This window comes from Chiloscyllium plagiosum, unplaced genomic scaffold (genome assembly GCF_037043375.1).
Source record: "Chiloscyllium plagiosum isolate Xiang-an unplaced genomic scaffold, Cpla_swu_hap1 HiC_scaffold_3, whole genome shotgun sequence".
Taxonomy (NCBI): domain Eukaryota; kingdom Metazoa; phylum Chordata; class Chondrichthyes; order Orectolobiformes; family Hemiscylliidae; genus Chiloscyllium; species Chiloscyllium plagiosum.
Window position 1 is genome coordinate 21,728,369 of NW_028270141.1, and position 25,002 is coordinate 21,753,370.

Here is a 25,002-nt window from a genome sequence, read left to right on the forward strand (position 1 = left end):
GCTGGTTAACATTTCATTGGCCATTTCTAGTTGGCCTTCAGAAGGTGGTGAGCAGCCTTCTTAAAGCAAAGCAGTCCCTGATTCATAGATGGACTCTCAATGCCTGAAGGGAGGAAATTCCAGGATTTTGATCCACGAGTGAAGAAACGGGCATATATTTCTAAGGCAGGATGGTGAGTGGCTCAGAAGGGAACTTGCAGGTGGTATTCCTGTTTAGTTTATCTGCTGCACTTGTCCTTCTCGATGGAAGTGGTCATGGATTTGGAAGGTGCTGTCTAAGGATCTTTCACGAATTTCTACATCTTGTAGGTAGTACACACTGCTGCTACTGCTGAACGTTAGTGGTGGAAGGAGTGGATGCTGTGCAGGTGGTACCAACCAAGCAAACTACTTTGGTCTCGATGGCGTGAAGCTTCTGTAATGTTTTTGGAACTTTACCCATTCAAGTACGTGGGGAGTATTCCATCACATTCCCAATTTGTGCCCCGGAGATGGTAGACACAGTCTTTAGAAAGTCAGGTGGGAAGTTACTCACCAGTATTCCTAGCCTCTGATCTGGTCTTGTAGCCAAGGTGTTTATGTGATGAATCCAGTTGAGTTTCTGGTCAAGGATGTTGATAGTAGTGGATTCACCAATGGTAACACCATTGAATGCCATGGTGATGGTCATAGCCTGGCATTCGGAGGGCACAAATGTTACTTACCACTTGTCAGCCCAAACCTGGAAAATGACCATATCTTGTTGCATTTGAACATGGACTGCTTCAGTACCAAAGTCAGGAATGGTGCTGAATACGGTGTAATCATTGGTGAACATCCCCACTTACGATAGCAGGAGAGTCACTGATGAAGCAGCTGAAGATGGGCAGGCAGAGAACATTACCCTGAGGAATGCCTGCAAGGTGTCCTGGAGCCAAGATGACTGACCTCCAATCACCATGACCAATTTTCCTATGTGCCACTTAAGACTCCAACCAGGGAAATGTTTGGCCCGGATACCCATTGATTCCAGTTTTGCTAAGGCTCCTTGATGCCAAGGGCTCTCACTCTCCCCTCACCTCCTGGAATTCAGCCCTTTTGTCCATGTTTGAACCAAGGCTATAATGAGGTCAGAGACGGAGTAGCCCTGGCAGAAACCAAACACTGTCAGTGAGGTTACTACTGAGCAGCTACTGTTTGACAGCACTATGAATGTCACCCTCTATCACTTTACTGATTTGTTTTGAGGATGGAGATGGTGGCTGGGTGGTGGTGGTGGTGGTGATTGGTCAAATTGGTTTTGCTCTGCTTTGTGTACAGGAAATACCTGGGCAATTTTCCACATACATGCCAATGTTGTAACTACACTGGAACAGCTTGGCCAGGGCTGCAGCAAGTTCTGAAGCACAAGTTTTCAGTACTATTGCCAGAATGTTGTCAGGGTCTATAGCCTTTGCAGTACCTCGTGCCTCCAATCATTTCTTGATATTAATTGAAGTGAATCGAATTGGCTGAAGAGCAATATCTGTAATGCTGAGGACCACTGGACACGCTGAGATGGATCACCCACTTGGCACTTCTGGCTGAAAATTACTGCAAAAGCTTCAGCCTTATCTTTCACACTGATGTGTTTGGCTCTTCTGTTATTGAGGATGGGGATATTTGTGGAGCCTCCTCCCCCAGTAAGTTGTTTTCTTGTCCACTACCATTCATGACTGATGTGGCAGGACCACAGAGCTTTGATCTGATCTGTTAGGCGTGAGATCACTTAGCTCAGTGTAACACTTGCTGCTTATGCTGTTCAGCATGCAGAGTACTGTCCTAATTGCTCAGTTAACATCAAGTCTTAGTTGACTGCAATAACTTGAAAGCACAATAGTAGAAAGGTCAAGTCTGTGCCTTTAACCTCACCTCAAATCCATCACTTCATTCATCAATTACATTCCTTTTTGTAGCTGCTAAGTTTTAAAAGATATCTTAGAGCAGTTTACAGGGTCAATAATGAACATTTGATTCCTTTTGAGTTAATGGCTATCCTGTTGATTTTTAAGCTTTATTTTGCAACTGTGGATTCTGGCCAAAATTAACTCCAAAGTCCATGTCAGGTCACACCACTTCAGGATCTTCGTTGCTGTTTTTAAAGCACATTTCCTGGCACTTCATTGCTGCACTGATGAGAAGATGAAAGCTAGTCAGTTAGAATTTGCTGTAGATTAATAAATATCATCACCTCATTGAAATAAGCATTCTCGTGCAGCCTTCAAAGCAAAATAATTAAATTTTCCATGAAACTATGAGGTGCTAATAACACAGCATGGGAACCAAGGCATTTTGCACCCTTGTGAACAGGAAAATCAACACACAATCTCCTTAAAAAAGGAGTTCTCAAGATTAGAAAATAAGCAGACACAAAACAGGTATATTATATATCACAACAGGAGGTGATTGGAAAGGGGGGAGAATGGTCATGTAGTACCATGGTAACATCTCTACATCTGAACAAGAGACCTGAGTTCAGGTCCTACTTGTCCCAGATGTTTAAACATTTGATTAAAATTTTTTTTAAAAGTCGGGGCCGGGGGTCGGGGGGGTAGAAAGAGAGAGACTGGATTAAGAAAAACCAAACCCAGAGAACAAAACACATTTCTTTAAATTCTATCCTTTTGGCTAACACTCGAAGCCCTATTAAAAATTCCTACTGCTTTGCCTCAATACTGGTTCTCTGACTGCCTCTGAAGTACTTTGTTTTGGTTTTCTATTCTAAAGTCATTAGGTAAATGCAATTTGATATTTCAGTCATAAAAACAAATAAAAGGTAGCTTTAAAAGTAACTGAGGGTGCAATAAATCTAGGATACTCAGAAAAAGAAAAATATTCAGAAAAAATTAAAATATATATGCCTCATAGCAGAAACATTTGCAGACAACAATAATCCAGAAAACTGAAAGATTGTGGGGATTACACTTTGTGGGAGGAAAAATTAAAGTAGTTTATCTTTTCTAGTTTTGTATTCAGTTTTATTTCCCTAACTTTCAGAAATAAAATTGCAACATGACAAAAAGAGAGAGAGACTGAAAATGTCTAGAAAGATATACTTTCAAGTCAGTGGGCACACAAATGACTTCAAATCCATCCATCTTGAAACTTCATTTATTTTCAGACTTTCTGAAATATTCAGTTTGTGTGCACAATATGGAAACTTGCCAGCCTAGCAGGTTTTAAAAGCATTGGTTCTAATACAAGTACTATATGTAGACAAGCAAAAGGCTATGAATGATCATATCTGAAAAGTAGTGAGATAAACCCAGATTGACAGGAAGCATTATGGTTCTGCAAAATTGGGGATGCTGCATACTATTTAACTTTTGTGACAACTTTGGAAATAGCAGGGCATGATTTCTGGCACTCTACCTTATTGAGGAGTGACAACTTAATTTCCAAAACTCCTCTTAATTCTTATCTTGCAGAGAGCTTGGAATGTTAACAGCCACCATCAAGCCTTGAACATTAACTTTGGATTCTTTCAAATTATTAGTAAGATGGAGACTGAGCTCTGTTCTCTTACAGCATGACACTGTAAGAGAAGCATGCTACAATACATCTAAATTGCTGAACTTGAACCCAGACAAGGGAATATCTGTGATTATAGAATATATTTATAAAGAGTAGAAGTTCGTTGAATTTTTCAGTACATGACCCAGGACTCATTTATGTTAGAGTTAACACTAGAATCATAGTACGATAGCTGCAGATCACCTGTAGATTATGCCTTACTAATATGAGACACTTCTGCAGGAAAGAAATTTATTTTTGCATTCTGACCTTCCAGAGCTGCAGGTGTGTTGGATGAGGATTCACAGCATTTCACCTCAAGATAGACCATCTCATATATGGAGGCAAGAAATGTTTTAAAATAAGTATTCTTTTTGCAAGTTTATGTATTTTGGTATTTTATAAACCAACTTTGCGCTCACATTCTGCTTTTGGCAATCATTCTGGGAACGTAAATTGGAGGTGTAGTGGACAGCAAAGGTTACCTTAGAATAATGAGATCTTGATCAGATGGGCCATTGGGCGAAGGTGTAGCAACTGGAGTTTAATTTAGGTAAATATGAGGTGCTGCATTTTGGAAAGGCAAATTAGGGCAGGACCTACACACATAATATTAAGGTAATGGGGAGTGAAGTGTTGCTGAACCAAGAGACCTTGGAGTGCAGGTTCATAGATCCTTGAAAGTTGAGTCGCAGGTAGATAGGATTAGTGAAGGCGGCGTTTAGTATGCTTGCCTTTATTGGTCAGAGCATTGAGTATAGGAATTGGGAGGACATGTTGCGGCTAAAAAGGACATTGGCTAGGGCACTTTTGGAATATTGCATGCAATTCTGGTCTTCTTCCTATTGGAAGGATGTTGTGAAACTTGAAAGGATTCAGAAAGATTTAAAAGGATGTTGCCAGGGTTGGATGGTTGAGCTAAAGAGAGGCAGAATAGGCAGAGGCTGTTTTCCTTGGAGCTTCAGATGCTGAGGAGTAGGCTTACAGAGATTTATAAAATCACGAGGGGCATGGATAGGGTAAATAGACAAGGGACGTTCCCTTTAGGAAGTGGGTTAAAATGGGGAGCCCAGAACCATAGGGCATAGGTTAAAAGGAGAGAGGGGAAAAGATTTAAAAAGGAAATTAAGATGCAACTTTTTCTCACAGTGGGTGGCCGAGTATGGAATGAGCTGCTAGAGAAAGTGGTGGAGGCTGGTACAATTACAACATTCAAAAAGGCATCTGGATGGGTATATGAATAGGTAGGGTTTAGAGGGACATGGGCCAAGTGCTGGCAAACGAGATTACATTAATTTGTGATGCGTGATCAGCACAGACCAAATGGTCCGCTTCCGTGTTGTACATATCTATGACTCGATAACCCAAGCATTTTCCTACAAAAACCCATGTGAAAGCACTTTGAAAGGACACTATTTTGCTTAATGTGGTGATTTTTACGAATGTAACTACCACATTAAATTAAGGACTACTGCATTTATATGGCAGTTTCAATTCTGTTTCTCGTCAATAGTAATCCCCAGGATATTGAGAGTGGGGAAATTCAGCGATGATAATGGTGTTCAATGTCAAAGGGGAAAATGGTTAAATTCTCACTTGAAGCTCATCATTTGCATCAAACAAGCTACTTGCCATTATCAACACACAGAAAAATACTCTTTGGAAATATCAAGAAAAAGCATTTACTGTATATTTGTGTAAAAGTCAAATTTTTAAAACTATTTTTAAAGGTTCAACTAACACACAGGCACTAGTTTTGAGGGGCTGAAATTCATGCTGCAGATCAAAATTCCATACTAGCAGAAGTCGATTTGATCGCTCAACTAATCCCAGGTAAAGAAAAACAACAAACTATAGTAAAGGTAATTACTGGATAAAAGCATGATAAACAAGAATGAATTATAGTAAGTAAATTTTATTTATATTTACCAGTATGAAAATTTAACAAGAATCATTGAAATACTGCAAAAATCACACTGTTCAACATCGTCATGGCCTTGAATAATGCCATTCTTAAAATCAAACATTAAATTCTGAATGTGTAAGCATCTTGAACTTGCCCGCCTCATTCTTCCATTCCCCTCCCATTTACTCTCATGTTATGAACCTCAGCAACATTAACAAATTTGTCAAAGAATTAAAAGGTATATGTAGCTAATATATCTCTCTTTTATTCAGATACAATGACTCAAATAAAATGATTAGCTTTTTAACGATATTAACGTTTGGATGTATAGTGACCAAAGCGCAATAAGTACCGATAGATGTAGTACCAGTATGGAAGGACGGACGGACGAATGAGTGAATGAATGAATGAGTGAATCAAAACGTGCCATGGTAAACCAAATGGGCTACCGGTAAGTAGAGTTGTGAATGAATTAACAAATGAGTGAATAGAGATGCAACATAGTAAACAAAGACCGAAGAGTAGAGTTACTGGTATGAACGAATGTGGTTTTGTTTAAGTGGGTTAATGGGAAGAGGTTTATAATATGATATAATAGGGTCAACTTTTTACGCAAGATATATAGAAAATACAAGACTTTTTTGACCAAAAGTAAGGGGTCAACATTTACATGAGACAGACTTTTGCATGAGTATATATGGTATCTCAATGTCCTGATTAATGCTTATCCTGCAAGTACAACATTTTAATTAAATCCCCCATCCCATATTATGCACTCTTGCTTTCACAAATTGGCTGTAAATATTCCTTCCAGAGGTTACACGCAAGTATGTCAATTGAAAGAGGAATAGCTTCATTGTGAAAACTGAGTGGCATGGACAAGTTGGGCCCAAGGGCCGGTTGCCTTGCTGTAAACCTCTATGACTTTGACAATGAAGCACTCTGCAACATTCCAAGGAGGAGAATGACTTTTCAAATTCCAGTACCTCCTGCCTTGACCCTAGAAAAAGGTCTCACTCAAGTTGTACTTCTCTCTTCCAAGCTCATTAAAGTGTCCAAGACACACCTCTTATTCAATTGAAATCTATTTAGAATGAACTACTGACCACCCATCTTCCCTTCCTGGCCAGAATGCCAGATGACATGGCAACTGATTCACTCTGTGCAGATCCAAATCTCTTATTTTCAGAACCTCACCAAACACTCAGATGTCTTAGTCTATGCAAACTACCATCATACAGTGACATTTCAGAAAGGAAAACTTTAGCAAAACATTAGAGCAAATGCTTATTGAAATCTGACCAATTAGTGCTAACCAGCCATAACCAAAAAGTGACAAATAACATATCTTAGGATTGTGGTGCTTTATCCAATGTGGCTGTCATTAACCTTAGGAAATGGTTAACCACATGATATTTCTCCATTGCCCTATCTTTCCTGAGGTCCAGTTCAATGCATCCACCGATTTCATTTTTCCTATGCAATTATGGCCAGAAGCTACTGTTCCCAGACCATTTTCATCTCATTGCTCCCTTAAACTTATCTACGCACTTGCCTTTGAAGGCATCATCTGAAATCAAGAGTTAAATACCACATATGCATAAATCTGACTGTTTCACCCGTTCTCCCAATCCTTCTGATATCTCAAAACACATGAGAACTAAGGCCTGCATTTCATCTTTGGGCACCCTCACTCCAATTAAAGATTAGGAAAACAAAAGCTATAATACTTGGCCTCTTCCACATCCTCTAACTTTCTACTAATTCCAGTCACTTCTCCATTCCTTGTCTCAATTGTGGCCTCAGGTTCATTCTGAGACAGAGGATCACATTTAACCAAAAACAATGCTTTTGATCTGGAGAAGAGTTCTTGGATGTACCCCTCAAGGTGATGGTACAGGGATGGAAAAGAGAGAAATCACTAATAGGTGTTGTTAGATCTATAACTTTTACTTTATTGCCAAGTGTGGAACCAAGCAAGATAGTCTCACAAACTTATCAATAGTGAGGAGACATTATAGAATGAGCAGGGTAAGAAAAATATTAAAGATTGCACAGAGATCAATAGTCAGTGAGGAAAATGAAGTATGCTCTACCTGGGCAAAGCTCCCACTTTAAGAAGTGCGAATGACCAAACTTAAATCAGCCAAGTTAGTAAATGCAGAGAGAGATGGTGAGGGGGTTATGCAGGCAATATGATTTGCACAGCATCATCTGCAAATACTTGAAACAGGTCACTGTACTGGTTGAGTCTATTACCAAGAACAAAAAGATGAAGATGGGAAAATTGTAAGTAGCTTGTTTATTTGTACACTAGTCTAGACCATGCAAGAGTCCATTTAGCTCCTTGATCATTAACTTAAACTCATATCCCTAAATCTCAAAAAACAAACCTCTGAATCTCCAAGATGGTGACAGAGTAGCAGGGCTGTGTGTGGGCTCTTGCCCAGGGCTATTCTACTCCCATCTGCTTTATTTCCTTTTACTTCTCTTCATCTTTTCATTTTTTTCTTTTGTTCCTCTTTTCTTTGCTGCCAACTAACCAGCCACTGCTGCAGCAAATGTGCAGAGTACCAGCAACCTCACAGCAGTCAGTGGCAGCGGGCAATTGGGGACAGCAGCAGTGCACTCTTCAAGATGGTGGCGCCAGCAAGACACATCTCAGAGGACAGCTGAAGTGGGACTCTTGGCATGGTGGCAGTAGGCCCAGAGTCTGGTCTCCTGGCCTGGCAGCAGAGCCAGAGATTGCTGGTTGCAACAAGCCAAGAGTAGGGACTCCTGGTGCTGATGAGGTGGCAACTGCAAGGCATTGGAGGGATGGTAGCGCAGGTGTCACTGATGAGCCAATTCAGGACTCATGGTGCAGGTGGCAGAAAGAGGACTCTCTTTCAGTTATACCTTTTTAACTCTTTATTCTTAAACTATTTTAAGTGGCACCAGTTTGGGGTGACAGTTGAAGCTCTTCACTGTATTATTCACTGCAAAATTCAACTGACAAAACATTCAATGCAATAACACCTACCAATCTGATTTTAAAGCAAATTAAAAAACTAACTTACTCAGAGGATATCCATAACCCCAAGCTCCCCATGGAGAACATGCAATATTTGCTCCAAGTCACAATTACCATGATCACTTAATCCCATACCCCTCTTAACCCTGAAATCCTGTCATTCAACTGCCTTGCTTGGATGTGTGTCAATCACAAGTGACAAGTATAAATCTTAAACTACTTCAATGCTCAAGTAAATTACAGAAGTATCAAAAAAGACAGACAAGGATTGGTAGCAATGGAACCAGGTTAAATGTAGTTCCTTCCCAATTCAGATTTCACATCTGTAACTATCAAAAGTAGTAAGTTTAAGAAAAAATGTGTCCAAAGCAAAACTAAGAAGCCATACCAATGAAGTGCAATCTTTAGAGTTTAAATTCCATTCTGAAATAGAAATAGCACTAATGTTCTCCAGGGATCACCCACTGCCTTTAATATCATTTTACAATGCTGAGCTCTGGGGTTTTAAAAACAATAGATAATCAGTTGATTCCACTACTACAGTAAAGATGAGTATTAATTGCAGCCTTAAACTTTCACCAAACATTTTGTTGTTATTGGGCAAGCATCAGCAGCTCACGTAGAAATGGGAGTAGGCGGTTCAGCCTGCTCCACAGCCAATCAGATCATAGCTGCTAATCTATCTCAATGCCACTTTCCTGCACTCTCTTCCTTACCCCTGGATATCTTTATTCCTCATAATCCTATCCATTTCTGAACACGTTCAGTGATTGAATTTCTATAGCTCTCTGGGACAGAATTTCATAGATTCACCATGCTGCATGAAGAAGTTTCATGTCTCAATCCTATCCCTTATTCTAAGATTGCATATCCTGGTTTTACACTCAGTCAGTTAAAAGAGGATTAGTATTTTATCTAGAGCTATCTGACATGCCCTGTTGGAATTTTGTCAATTTCAATTAGGTCACCCCTCAAATCTACAAAACAGAGGTAAACAGATCCCATTTCCTCAAATGGGAGACACTTGTGTCATTCCAGAGATTACTCTTGTGAAACTGTACTCACTCCCATAATGACAAGTATATCCATGCCTAGATGCGGGAACCAAACCTTTAGAGAACACTTGAGGTGAGGTCTCACCAAGGCTGTATTTAACCTCAGCACCACAACTTCAGTCAAATCCTCTTGAAAGGAAGGTCAGCATACACTTTGCCTTCTTAATTGCTTGCTGCAGCTATTTTCAGACTCCTGTTCCCTGGATGCTGCCTGACCTGCTGCGCTTTTCCAGCAACACATTTTCAGCCATGAACAAGAATACCCAAGTCATTGGACACTGCACTTCTCAAACACTCAGCACTTAAAGAGACTTGCTGACTGTTTTCTATTTATTCACATTATCCTGCATCTGACATGATCTAGTCCTTTCCCTTAACCTGCCCAAGTCAGCTTGAAGCCTCCGTGCATCCTCAACTTGCGTTGCCATCCAGTTTGCATTAACAAATTTACAAATATTATTGGTTTGATAATTTAGATTAGATTAGATTGCAGTGTGGAAACAGGCCCTTCGGCCCAACAAGTCCACACCGACCCGCCGAAGCGAAACCCACCCATACCCCTACATGTCACACACAGACATGGGCGGCACGGTGGCACAGTGGTTAGCACTGCTGCCTCGCAGCGCCAGAGACCCGGGTTCAATTCCCGCCTCAGGCGACTGACTGTGTGGAGTTTGCACATTCTCCCCGTGTCTGCGTGGGTTTCCTCCGGGTGCTCCGGTTTCCTCCCACACTCCACAGATGTGCAAGTCAGGTGAATTGGCCATGCTAAATTGCCCGTAGTGTTAGGTAAAGGGGTAAATGTAGGGGTATGGGTGGGTTACGCTTCGGCGGGTCGGTGTGGACTTGTTGGGCCGAAGGGCCTGTTTCCACACTGTAAGTAATCTAATCTAATCTAAAAAAAATTTACCCCTTACCTAACACTATGGGCAATTTAGTATGGCCAATTCACCTGACCCTGCACATCTTTGGACTGTGGGAGGAAACCGGAGCACCCGGAGGAAACCCACGCAGACACGGGGAGAACGTGCAAACTCCACACAGTCAGTCGCCTGAGGCGGGAATTGAACCCGGGTCTCTGGCGCTGTGAGGCAGCAGTGCTAACCACTGTGCCACCGTGCCGCCCACGAATGTCATTGATGACATTATTGATAATGTCATCAATAATGCTACCAAGCACCACTTGCTTAGAAATAATTTCACCGATGCTCAGTTTGGGTTATATCAGCTCCTGACCTCTTCACAGCAATAGCTTAAGCACAGAAAAAAAAGCTGAATTCCAGAGTTGAGGTGAGAGCAACAGCATCTTGACAGCAAGGATGCGTTTGCAGGACTGCGGCATCATGAAGGCTGAAGAAAACTAGCGTCAACGAAAATCAGGATGAAAATTCTCTGCTGGTTAGAGTCATGCATTTTGGAAAAGCAAATCAGAGTAGGACTTAATGGCAAGGTCCAGGGGAACGTTACTAAACGGAAACCTAGGAGTGCAGATTCATGGTTCCCTGAAAGTAGAGCCGCAGTTCGATAGGATAGTGAATAAAGCTATGAGAAAGCGAGGACTGCAGATGCTGAAGATCAGAGTAGAGTGTGTGGTGCTGGGAAAGCACAGCAGGTCAGGCAGCATTCAAACAGTAGGTGGGGGGGGGGGGGGGGGGGGGGGGGAATCGACATTTCAGGCAGTACACCTTCATCTCCTACTGAAGCAAGCTTTTGGTATGTTTTGCTTTGTTGGTCAGAGCACTGAGTATAGGAGTAGGAGGTCATATTGCAGCTGTACAGGACATTGGTTAGGCCACTTTTGGATTATAGGATGCGATTCTGGTCTCCTATCGGAAGGATGTTGTTAAACATGAACGGATTCAGAAAAGATTTATAAGGGTGTTGCCAGGGTTAGAGGATTTGTACAATAGGGAGAGGCTGATAGGCTGGGGCTGTTTTCCCTGGAGTGGAGGCTGAGGGGTGACCTTTGAGATTTATAAAATCATGAGGGAGCATGGATAGGATAAACAGACAAGGTCTTTCCCCTAGAGTGGGGGAGTCCAGAACTAGATGACATAGGTTTAGGGTGAGAGGGAAAAGATTTAAAAGGGATCTAAGAGCTAACATTTTCCATGCATAGGGTGGTGAGTGTATGGAATAAACTGCCAGAGGAAGTGATGGACATTGGTACAACTACATCATTTAAAAAGGGATCTGGATGGGTATATGAATAGGAAGGGTTTAGGGGGATATGGGCCAAGTGATGGCAAATGGGACTAGATTAGGTTAGGATATCTGTTTGGCATGGACGAGTTGGACCAAAGGGTCTGTTTCCATGCTGTACATCTATGACTCTATAGGAGGCACAAGAAACAAAAACGACGGTGGTGGTCATGACTTCTCAGATACTGAAGCAGTCCATGCCCAACTGCAGCAAGACTGGAGAATATTCAGTTTGGGCTGACAGGAAGGATCATGCTATGACATAGGAAAAGAAACTGTAGACCAGTATCTCAAGTCAACTAAGGGAGGGTACCAATAGTGCAATTGACGACTTGGTCTTTCCTTCCTTTCTTTGATCTAAAGCGTACACAGCTTTACGAGAAAAAGGGGTGTGTGGAGTTTGCACATTCTCCCAGTGTCTGCATGGGTTTCCTGCAGGTGCTCCGGTTTCCTCCCACAATCCAAAGATGTGCAGGTCAGGTGAATTGGCCATGCTAAAGTGCCCATAGCATTAGGTGCATCAGTCAGAGGGAAATGGGTCTGGGTGGGTTACTCTTTATAGGGTCGGTGTGGACTTGTTGGGCCGAAGAGCCTGTTTCCACACTGTAGGTAATCTAATTTAATCTAATCTAATCTAAACAAACTAAAGTTTAAAATTATTCAATCTTAGTATCAACTGATATTTTTCATTAATCCAAGATACAAACAAACATTCAACAAGAATATGCACACCTCCAATTGTACATGTGCACATGGAAAAGTGTACAATGCTCTACCATCTCTTCAGTCTAAAATGCTTGGTACCAAGGCGTTTGAAGGTGTGAAAATTGAATTTAAATGTACCAGAGACATAAAAATACGCAACAAAAAAAGTGTTAAAGAAATTGTTTTCTTTATCCAAATTCCTGTTTCACCAATGTTTCTTTAGTGTCCTAAAATGATGCTGATGACATTGAGGAAAGAGGGTGATCCCAGTTGATTGGGGATTAGCATTACTAACACTCTGTTACCACGACAAAACAGACCAACTTCTTTCTCAAAGATTAGCGATGTAATACCAGTGCAAAAGGCTATTATTTTTGACAGCTGATTTTTCTTCTCATCATCCATCTTGCCTTTCTCCCTGTCTTGTGCTGTCCTCTCACTGAAACATCTTCAGTACAGACAGTACCATTAGAAAAACGACAAGGGCCATCACAATCATTTTCATAGCTAGTTGCAGCACCGTAAGTGAAAATTCTGAGTATTACATGGCCCTCTTCTAAAAACATTCTCAACAAATAATGTTTCTGAATTCCCGGATCAGTGGGGTTAGTTATACTTCACTAATTGCAATTAGGAGCCATTGCTTAGAGATAATAACAAAGTCATAAGTTTTCAAATCCATTAATAAACGTCTCATTAGGAATGGAGAACAGAATTTCAATGACATTTTCAACTTGCAGTAGAAAAACAGAAAACTTACAATGACTCTATTCAGCCTCAATTGTGAGATCATAGCTTCAGCTGAAGTAAGAACACTTCTTATGCAGATATTTAAAGCTCATGAACTTCTGTCCCTCCAATCGAGACCATTTAATCAGCTGACCCTGCTTCATTCCTTCTTTTCACTAGCCCACCAGGCCAAACTTCCAAAGGTCCCTCTCATTCCCTAATCTTGAACTAATCCCATTTCCTTTCCTTTCCCGGAGCTCATGCTGATCTACAAATACACCCTTTCCTAACTTGCTTACCATCCTTGACATCATGTAAGGTGATATTACAAAAGGGTTTTTTTTTCAAATCTGCCATCAATAGCCTCAATTTAAAAAACCTACACCTCCCAACCTTGTAAATGATTTCATCTCCAATCTTTCACACCCCCTCTCAGTGACAGAGATACAGAAATTGGGATGATTTTTATCTCACCAAATTCATTCAGAAGATGTGGGGTTCAGAGTCCAATATTTATTGCCCATCCACAACTCTCCTTAACGCAATGGTGAAATGCCCTTTTGAGCCACTGCAGTCCATTGGTATAGATACACCCACAGCACTGTTAAAGAAGGAGTTCCAGGATTTAGATCTGATGACAATGAAGACACAGCAACATAGACCATAAAAGACAGGAGTAGAAGTAGGCCATTCAGCCTGTCAAATCTGTTCTACCATTCAATTATGTACTTTGCCTTTTCCACAGCAATCTTGGATTTTAAAAAAGCTCTATCGCACCCTTGAATATTTTTAACAATGCATCCTTTATAGCCCACTGCAGTAAAGAATTCCACAGATTCAGTCCTCAGAAGAAATTCCTCATGTCGGTCCTAACAAAGCAACTTCTTACTCTGAAATTATGTCCTCTGGTCTTAGACTCTCTTACAAAGTGAAACAATGTCAAGACCCTTAAGAATCTCGCATGTTACAATAATTCTTCAAAACTGCAAACTGCAACAAGTGCACGACCAACCTATTCAACCTCTCCTCTTGAGAGGATTGCTCCATACTCAGGATCAACCCAGCGAACCTTCTCTGGGCTGTCTCCAATGGGAGTCAATATATTGTTCCTTAGACAAAAAAAAAGGACCAAAAAACTGTTCACAGTATTCTAGGTGTGTTCTAATTAATACCTCGTAGTCTTCACAAGACTTCCCTATGCTCAATGCTTAATGCTATAACTTCTAATATTCATTTTGAAATAAAGGCTAACATTCCTTTTGCCTTTCCCATTACCTGAACTTGGTATAATGCCTTCTGCATTATATATGAGAGCTCCCAAATCCCTCTGTGCTGTAGTTATCTGCAGTCTTTCTCCATTGAGTTTTCAACTCCTCTATTCTTCATGACAAAGTGGAGAAGCTCACATTATATAACAAACTTTGTTTTAAGCGGCACTTTTATGAACTATACACCTTAAATACTTGATGTTTACTGTATTATCATGATCACTATGACGTCCTAATAGTCAGCTGACGGTGTGACTGATGAAGTCCTCTGCCGCTAAGTTTTATTGAAGGGAAAGTTGTATTCTTATTTGAGTGATTTATGCTAGAAATAAAAATGTATATCTCCAGTATTACGTTTCTATTAATATGTTTTTACATTGATCAAGCAGCACACTCTAAATCCCTCAGGTAGCAATTAAAAACTGCTGCATTCCATCGAACAAGCTTTTGCCTACTCAATATAACTGAATAATTTGTTTAGATCTTAGAACTTTTCAACATATATACACATTTCATTAAAACAAAAAGGAAGAACTTTCTGTAGCTAGCTACAACAGTTAAGAACAGCATTAAAAAGGGAAGAAGCTTACAATGTTATAAAGAATTTTCGTAAACTGAAGGATTGGGAGTGCATTATAAATCAATAAAAGGACAAAAAGTTGATTTTAAAAGAGGGAAACAATAGAATGAGCATTTATTGGAAAGGAATATAAAAACAGATTGTCAGATGTTATTGGCATGCATAAAAGGAAAGTGGCTGAAGTAAACAGTGGTGTCTTAGAAATCAGTCTATGTTGTCAAACTCAGAGGGGGAGGGACAAGTTTCTTGTTTTGTCCAGATTAACAGCCCCAATCAGGATGCCCTGGCTGACAGAGAAGAACAGGAATGTCAGACATCCTGTTCATTCAGAGCTCGATCACTGCCAGGAACTCTCCACATCGAAACAAAGGATGTCTTGGTGACAGGACACAGGCCCCTCGAGTTATTTCAAATGTCTTCACATTTTTCCAAATTATATTCCATTTTTTCATGTTCTTGCTCAGTTAGCTTGTTTTGATCCCATAGAAGCTCTTTTGCATCCTCTTCACAACTCACTTTTCAATTTATTTTTGCTTCAACAAACTTGGAGTTGTTACATTTTATCCCAATGAAATTATTTATGTAAATTGTGAATAGCTGGAACCCAAGCACTCCACATATTACCCCACTACAATCTTAACTTGAAATCGACCCTTTCTCTTCAACTCAAATTTTCTTAGCCTATTAACCAATTCAAAATCCATGTAATCTGCTTTTTGGTTTAATTTGATAACCTCTTATGTGGGACCTCATTAAAAGCCTTCTAAAAATCCAAAGTATACCACATTCACTGATTCCCTCCTGTTCATTCTGCTAGCAGCATCTTGAAACAGGTTTGCCAAACATGATTTCCCTTTCAATATTTTTTTGGCTCTGCCCAAATCATACCATAATTTTATTCCCCACCCCCCCAAAAGTGTCTGGGACTATTTTATTTTAGGATACCTGGTCAACAAGGACAAGGTGGACTGAAGGATCTGTTTTCATGCCATAACACTATGATGTTAGCTGACACATCAATAGTTTTCTATGTTGTTTCTCCTTTCTTTCATAGTGGGATTACATTTTCCCCCAATCTGATGGAACCCAGACCAAATTCTGTTGACTCTGAAGGTAACCACCATTGATCCACATTATCTTCTACCAACAAACTGACGTTCAGCAGGTCTAGGGGATCCATCAGCTTCCAATCCCATTAATTTCTCCAGTGCTGCTGACTTATTTTTTTTTAAAAAACTGTTTCCCATTCTCACTGGTCCGCTGGTTCTGGTAGATGTTATTGTATTTTCCTGTGAAATACACCAGTTTCTCAGCTATTTCCTTACTTCCTATTATAAATTCTCCTGTTGAACAATCACGTTATAGCAAATTCGCATTAACGAATCATGCATTATAGCTGAACAATCTGTATAATATGCTCACTGTTTATTAGGTAAAAGATCTGTTTGCTTCCTGTCCGCCACAGTTGAATCAGTTTTCAAATCATTTCAGTACATGACTTCCAATCCCATGTATTTTAATTTTGCACATTAATCTCTTATATGGGCCTTTAACAAAAGCTTTCTGAAGTTCCAAATAAACCCATCCACTGACTCCCATTATCCATTCAACTAATTACATCCTCCAGATTCCAGCAAATTTGTCATGCACAACTTTTCATTCATAAATTCATGCAGACTCTCTCAGAACAAAACTGATAAAGAGAATAAACTGTTCCCAACCTTAAGGTTTGTTGCTCTTTTGACCAACTTGTATACTTCTTCCTTGCATTTAATACACTATAATTTCCCTTATTTGCTATAGTCTGACCATATTTTCCCACTATTTTTTGCACCAGATTGAGATGAATAACATTTGTAGTTAATCCAGACACTTTAAATGTTCATCATTGCTTACTTACTGTCATCCCTTTTAATAACTTTCCCCAATTCTCATAGCTAGCTCGCACCTCATACTATCATAATTGCTTTTAAATTCAGTATCCTAAGCCATGTCACTTTCCACCTTAATGAAAATTTCTATGCTGTTGTGGTCATTTGTCTGGCCCAAAGTGCACACACAACTAGAGATTGTCAATTATCGCTTCCTCCTTACACAATATCCAACCAAAACAGCCTTTTTTTTTTAAGTTGGTTCCTCAATATGTTGATTCATAAAGCTATCCCATGTACATTCTAAGAATTGTTCCTCTACAGTATTGCTACTGCTGGAGTTGCTCAAGGTACATTTTTCCAATGATGACAGCCAACTTGTCCCTCATACCTTTCCAGTTTTCTTTGTTTAGATTGAAATCCCTAGGTTTGGATTCAACTACATCACTTTCAAACTTAATGGTACTAATCTCTGACAGCTTCTTTGCAACGTGATTGTAAACTAGCCTCTTCTCATTGGACCAAAATATTCCTAATTCTTCAGTTGGTTCCACAACCTACCATCTAGTATACATTTCATGGTTTACCTTAGAAAACATTAAGTTTATCCAGTCGAAAATTAAATTGAAGTTACCCATGATCATTGCTTCATCTTTATGACATGCAACTTTAAATTTCCTAATTTTGACAATGGCTGCCAACCTCATTCAAGAAGCCTTTGTGCTTCTAGACTGGACAGCATCAATTTACTACTGTCCACTTTTGTGAACATGAAGTTATCTCCAATTCATTTGCTCATGTTCTAACCTGCATCTTTTCACCTATTTCTCTCTACTTGACCTAAATTGGCTCCTGGTGCATGGTGCTACAAAATATTAACTACTAATTTTTGAATTACATTGTCCAATACAATACTTCAGATTTTAAATTGATAGAAAATGTCTAGTTGCCTTTTTATTAAAAAAAGGCCATTAAGACTGTCACAACCATCACCTGACTTACACATTGGCCAGGTTTCATGAAGGCAGTGGGAAAATAGAGAGGGAGAAGGAGGAAGACAGTTTTATGAAGGCAAGTGGGAGAGATGGAAGGAAAAGAGAAACTAAGAAAGCAGTGTTGAAAAGTGGGTAACACTCAGAGTAGCACCAAGTGACAATAATAAATTAAATATAAATAATTACTACTGCTGATCCAATATACCAACCACCATGGTCTCAGGTGACCGACCTGGTCAGTGACTTGCATACCCTGGGAATGATTTTCTTTGAAGGTTGTGATTTGAGCTTTTTTTCAACTGCTTAAAACTCCTTCCTCATGCAAAAAATTCCTTAAAATTGACTTTGGCTCAACATTTGGTCATTCACCAACACTTTATGTTATGATCTGTTTTAAATTTTTTAAAAAATAATCCTGCGAAGCACCTGGGAACACTTTACTACATAACAGTCATTATAAAAAATGTAAGTTTGTTCTTGTTCATCCAACTGCTTTGACTCATTGTCTGGAGCTGCACCAGAGCAGGACTTTGTATTGAGGTGGCTAATGCTGCAACGGAGCATGGCAGCGACCGGTGCCCAGCGCAAACACAGATAGTGGTAGCGGCCAGTGATACGGTGGTCAGGGTCAAAGCCTTGAATGCGACTGCAAAACCTGGCATGCCCAATGGAGGTCAGTGATTGGCAATGGAGACGGCTGGCAGTCACAGGCAGGTTTTAGCCCAACGTGGGTGAAAGCATGCCTAGCACTGGCACAGCAAGCCCTCTTGGGAAAAGCTCAGTTGGAGGCATCTGCAGACCCACGGCTTAAAAAGGATTGTAATGTTTGACATTTTAAAACTAACTTTATTTTCTACTTTCTGTAACTAAGATTTTGTACTTGGGTACATTTGAACATGAGATGGTGCTATGTGTGGCAACATTGTACACTTTTCACTGGATTGTTGTATCTCATACTTGAGTACATGTGAAACTAAATCTAAATCATTTTATCTACTTCTTCATTCACTGGACACAGGGATAGCAGTGTTAAGCTTAAAAATCTCATAGTCTTTTTGATTTTTCCAAATCCTTACTTGTATTTTGCAAGGACACGGAAAATACAAACACATACACATAACTGTTCACTGCACAATTTCAAAACAAGCCATTGGAAAACAATATGCTGGTGGCGCCAATCTAGTCAATTCAAGTTCCAGCCAGTGCTGACTGGAAGTGTTACCTATGTATTACAGCATTTTTAAGTGCTCTGTTTTGAAACCTGGAGTATTCATTTCTACTTACCCATAGAAAATTTGAGAATAAACAATAGCGTATCTAAATTTAACAACCACCCACCATAGACAAATTGAAAATCACTCAATTTGAGCAAAAGGCAAGACTTCAAATCTTAAAGAAATGCCTTCTTTTGCACTCAATGCTTTTAAAAAAGTTAGAACTACTATTGTTTGAAACAGAATTATGACGCATAGCAAAGTCACATCAACCAGCAAGTATCACTCCAAGGAATAACGACATGCACAACTCCTCACATGCATGCACAATGTTTGCCAAAAATGTGTTTTAACTTTGAAATGAACGTGCTCAAAAACACATGCAAGAGTCTTTGGAACGGATACACAGAGACACAATAAAATCCAAGGACATGGCCAATTGCTAGTCTGTTAGCCTTTGTCCTCTAATCACTATAAGAAATGAGCTAGTATCTCTTAGATGGCAGCAATATCTCAAGTTACTTTTGCTTAAGACTGGCTTACCTAATACCAATGTAAACAGTTGTCTTACCAATCTAATAAGTTACTTAGTATTTCAAGTTGTGCCTCCTCTGCTGAAGATTTTAGTCGATAATTCTTTACCACTGAATACTAAGTGAGCCCTGTACACCAGTATTAAAAGAAGTGTGGGTAAAAGAATATCAGAGCAAAGCTAGTTACTGGCTGAGAACATTGTATTTTGCTTCATAAAATGTCACATATACATAAGTTTGCATTGTAAACTAAGGAGTAGTACAGACTAAGTAGTGAAGCAAAATTCATTTTATAATTAGCAAACAATTCACCATTAATACTCTTGCCACAGAAAAGTACCACCTTTAAGTGATTAGCTATTCTAATTCATAGAGTCATAGAATCTTTGCAGTGCAGAAAAGACCATTTTGCCCATTCAGTATCCCACACAGACCCCCCAAAAAGTATCCCACCCAGACCCATCCTATGCCATAACCCCTCATTTCCTATGTCTAACCCAACTAGACTGCACATTTCTGGACAAGTCCAATCCATCTAACTTGCAACGTTTGGACTGTGGGTGGATACTAGAACACCTAACAGAAACTACACAAGCAATCACCCAAATCTGGAAGTAATTTGGGTCCCTGGCATGGTGAAGCATTTTTGAGATAGGAATTCTTTAAATGAATGTAATACAGCAACACTGGATTTCTCCACATGGTTTCACTTGCTTTAGTTGTTGAGTACAGTTTTGACATCACACAAAACAAGTTTTAATAATTTATAATCAACATTTATTCAGAGATAACATCTGGCACATCACACTTGGACAATTGAGAAGAATACCTTGTACAATATCATTTGGGCAGATTACAGGAAGACAGACTAAAATATTGATCAAAAAAGTTGTTATAAAAGTGTGCTCAATCCAACAAATCAAAACATGTATTTATTATTAGCTTGGGTTGAAATGGGGTCAATTTTTTCATATTATGCATAGTTATTGCATATATTGTAAATACTCAAGTAAAAGTCAATAAGACATAAAAGTCAACCTTCTATTTTTGGCCAAAATGTCTGGAATTTTCCATTTATCTTGTGTAAAAGACCCTAGTTCTTCACAGATAACAGATCAACATTTGCGAGTCAAGGTTTTATCTGTACATAATTGTACAGATGACAAACTCAATTTCGTTTTTCATGCTATTTTGATTTGATGTACAATTCACACCAATTCACCATGAAAGAGTCAGTTGACAACCAACCTCGTGGAATACAGTCATGTACTAGTTGATGTTTTGAAATTTCTTCATGTCGTGTAAAAATACCAACCACACAAAAAAATACAGCAGCATTTAAAGTGAACGTTATTGAAGTTGCAGCAAAGATAAACAACTGTGCAGTAGAGACACAATTTGGTGTTTTGGAGAAACTGGAGAGATTGGAGAAAGATATTAAATCAACTCAGACAATGCCGAAACAAAAAAAAAGTGTGCTAAAGGTAAATCTAGCAAGTGACCACAACTGGAGAAAAAAGTTGCTGAGTAGGTACTTGAAAATTGTCAAAATGGAAAATGGGTTAGTCGTGAAGCCATCTGAATCCACGCACGAAACTAATCAAAGAAGGATGGAATTTCGGATTTTATGGCAAGTGCTGGATGGTGCACAAGGTTCATGAGAAGTCATGACTTAGTACTTTGGCAGAGAACTAAGACAGTACAAACGCTGCCTGCTGAACTAGATATTAGTTTCACCAGCTTGTAATCAGAAATCAGCAGAAGGAAGGCTACAAATGATCCTGCATTGGAAACATGGACAAAATACGGATTAATCTCGACAGCCAGAGAATCAGACTATGAACCAAAAAGGAGAAAAAAAAAACAGTATTGGTGAGAACCACTGGCCATGAGAAAAGTAGGTTTACTTTAGTTCTTGCCTTTATGGCTAATGAAATGAAGTTAAAACCAATGGCTGTTTTTAAGAGAAAAACTTTGCCAAAGGAGAAATTACCAAAAAGAATTGTTGTCCATATGCATTCATTCACAAGGCTGGATGGATGGATGAAGGTGGATGCAGAAAATGATGAAAGAAAATTTGGAATTTACAACCTGATGGACTATGCAAGGGAGGGGAAAAAGGTATCGTCTGGGACCAGTTTAGAACACCTCGAGAGAAAAATGGATAACATCCAATCACATAGCACTGATGTAGCTGAAATTCCTGGTGGATTTACAAGGGTTTTGCAATCAACAGATGTTGACATCAAGAAGCCATTTAAAGACATGATGAGAATGAAGTGGAATAACTGGATGAGTGATGGAGAAAAAAAAACATACACGGAAGGAGGCAGTATGTGGGCTCCCTCACTATCTTTGAATGGATCGTTGATTCATGAAAGGAAATAAAAGCTGAGACTGTTTTCAAATCATTCAAGAAATGTGGAATTTCGAATGCATTGGACGGGTATAGAGGACAATTATCTATGGGAAGACACTGATAAAGAAGCGAATGATGTGTTACCGCTAACAAAGGACAGCGAAGATGAAGGATCCATACGAAGATATCATTCATGCTGATGAGTATGAAGCTTTTTCAAGATCCTCAGCAACGAAGTGAGATTTTGCAAGATTTTAATGAACTGTTGTATTTGACATGTTTAATTTAAGATATAACATATAATTGTTATTTAAAGCCGTATAATGTTTATTTCATTTTTTGTATGTATAAATGAAAGATTACTAATTCACTGGTTTCTATTTGTATTTATCCAGTAATTACTGTAATTAGTTGTCTTTATTTGTTTTGATCCACACCCCCCACCGACCCAACCTCCACTCCCGGCACCTTCCCTTGCAACCGCAGGAGGTGCAACACTTGCGCCCACACCTCCCCCCTCACTTCTCTCCAAGGCCCCAAAGGAAACTTCCATATCCGCCACAGATTCACCTGCACCTCCACCCACATCATCTACTGCATCCGCTGCAGCCGGTGTGGCCTCCTCTATATTGGGGAGACAGGCCACCTACTTGCGGAGCGATTCAGGGAGCACCTCTGGGCCACCCGGACGAACCAACCCAACCACCCTGTAGCACAGCATTTCAACTCCCCCTCCCACTCCACCGAGGATATGCAGGTCATTGGACTCATCCACCGCCAAACCACAACAATGCGACGGTCGGAGGAGGAGCGTCTTATCTTCCGACTGGGAACCCTCCAACCACAGGGGATGAACTTGGACTTCACCAGTTTCTTCATCCCCCCTCCCCCCACCTTGTCTCAGCCGAATCCCTCCAGCCCGGCACCGCCTTCCTGACCTGCAGTCTTCTTCTTGACCTCTCCGCCTCCATCCTACTCCGACCTATCACCCTCACCATGACCTCTTTCCACCTATCACATTTCCAACGCCCCTCCTCCAAATCCCTCCTCCCTACCTTTTATCTTCTCCTGCTGAACACTCTCTGCTCATTCCTGAAAAAGGGCCTGTGCCCGAAACGTCAAATCTCCTGTTCCCTGGATGCTGCCTGACCTGCTGTGCTGTTCCAGCAATAAAGTTTCAACTTTATTTGTTTAGATCGATTGGGCTTCTGCTAACAATACGGTATTTTGGACTGTAACATGAACTTCAGCCCCTCAAAAAGTAGCATCCATGTAGTAGTCAATCCCATACATTTAACCTCAAAACGTAGTCTAAAAACTTTGACTTTTACATGCGTATATACAGTATGTGTTAGTAGTCAAATTTGTCGCAACTTACAGGTAGAGGACAAATTTTATTTAGATTGGACATCAGAGATAGGGACACGTAGTGCATGGTGTCCAAATAATCAGTACATGACTCGTACAATTTTAAATTCAAGTTAAGAACAACCTGTTATGAAAATAATTTATATAACAAGAACAGCTAGTACAAGAGATAACAGCATATAGATAACTTGTTTAGGAGAGCAGGAAATTCAACACTGAGTTGTTTGCAAACAACTCAAATTCACAGCAAGTATCATAACCTGTGCACTGTGTTGACATTCAAAGTTACAAAGATGTACAGCACTGAAAAAGACCCTTCGGTCCAATTCATCCATGCCGACCAGATATCCTAACCTAATTTAGTTCCATTTGTCAGCACTTGGCACATACCTCTCTAAACCCTTCTTATTCATATACCCATCCAGATGCCTTTTAAAGTTTGTCATTGTATCAACCTCCACCACTTCCTCTGGCAGCTCATTCCATACATGCACCACCCTCTGCAAGAAAAAAAGTTGCTCTCTACGTCCCTTTTAAATCTTTCCTCTCTCACCTTAAACTCTAGTTTTGGACTGCCCCACCCCAGGGAAAGTCCTTGTCCATTTACTCTATCCATACCCTTCTGATTTTATAAACCTCCATAGAAGGTCACCTCTTAACCTCCGACACCCCCAGAAAAACAGACTCAGCCTATTCAGTTCTCACCCTGCAACCCCGGCAAATCTTTTCTGAACCTTTCAAGTTACACAACATCTTTCCGATAGGAGGGAGACCAGAATTGCACACAACATTCCAAAAATGGCCTAATCAATGTCTTCTATAGCCACAACATGACCTTCCAACACCTACACTCAGTGCCCTAACCAATATAGGCAAACATACCAAACACCTTCACTATCCTATCTACCTGCGAGTCCACTTTCAAGGAAATATGAAACTGCACTCTCAGGTCTCTTTGTTCAGCAAAACTCCCCACGACCTTACCATTAAGTGTACAAGTCTCACCTTGATCTGCCTTTCCAAACTACAACACCTCACATTTATGTAAATTAAACTCCATCTGCCAACTTTCAGCCCATTGGCCCATCTGGTCAAGATCCTGTTGTACTCAGGAGATAACCTTCTTCCCTGTTCAATACACCTTCAATTCTGGTGTCATCTGCAAAATTACTAACTTTACCTCCTATGTTCACATTCAAATCATTTATATAAAAATTACAAAAAACTGCACCCAGCACCACTCCTTGTGGCACACCACTAGTCACAGGCCTCCAGTGTGAAAAACAATCCTCCACCACCATCCACTATCTTCTACCTTAGAGACAGTTCTGTATCCAAAAGGCTCGTTCTCACTGCATTACATGTGATTTAACTTTGCCAACCAGTCTACCATGAAGAACCTTATTAAGTACCTCACTGACTGCTATTGTTTGTCTTTACCATATTTACCAGCCATATTCTACTATACATTTTCTTCTAGAGCTGAATAAGTTCTAGTCTCATGGACTGAGACAGGAAATCTATCAGAACATATATTCTGACTCACTCCTACTCTTGAATCAATAGCACCGAATGTAGCAATTTGCATCATATAGGAGCAGACAATGGAAGCTTGAGCATTAGTAGGAGTAGGCCATTCAGACCTTCAAATTTTGTCAAATGTGATAATTGTG

General features: G+C 40.0%; 1 protein-coding gene across 4 annotated transcripts in view; it reads right to left on the reverse strand.

Moving 5' to 3' along the window:
• LOC122541510 (membrane-bound glycerophospholipid O-acyltransferase 2-like) overlaps window positions 1–25,002 on the reverse strand; it is a 127,553-nt gene that overhangs the window by 74,579 nt on the left and 27,972 nt on the right. Inside the window, exon 1 of one of the 4 annotated variants that reach the window (XM_043678343.2) lies at window positions 13,616–13,742. The exons of the other annotated variants lie outside the window; for them this stretch is intronic. Coding sequence (XP_043534278.2) covers window positions 13,616–13,624 — 9 coding nt within the window. The 5' untranslated portion in view covers window positions 13,625–13,742. Of the gene's footprint in view, window positions 1–13,615; window positions 13,743–25,002 lie in introns of those variants that run through there. 4 annotated transcript variants of the gene reach the window in all.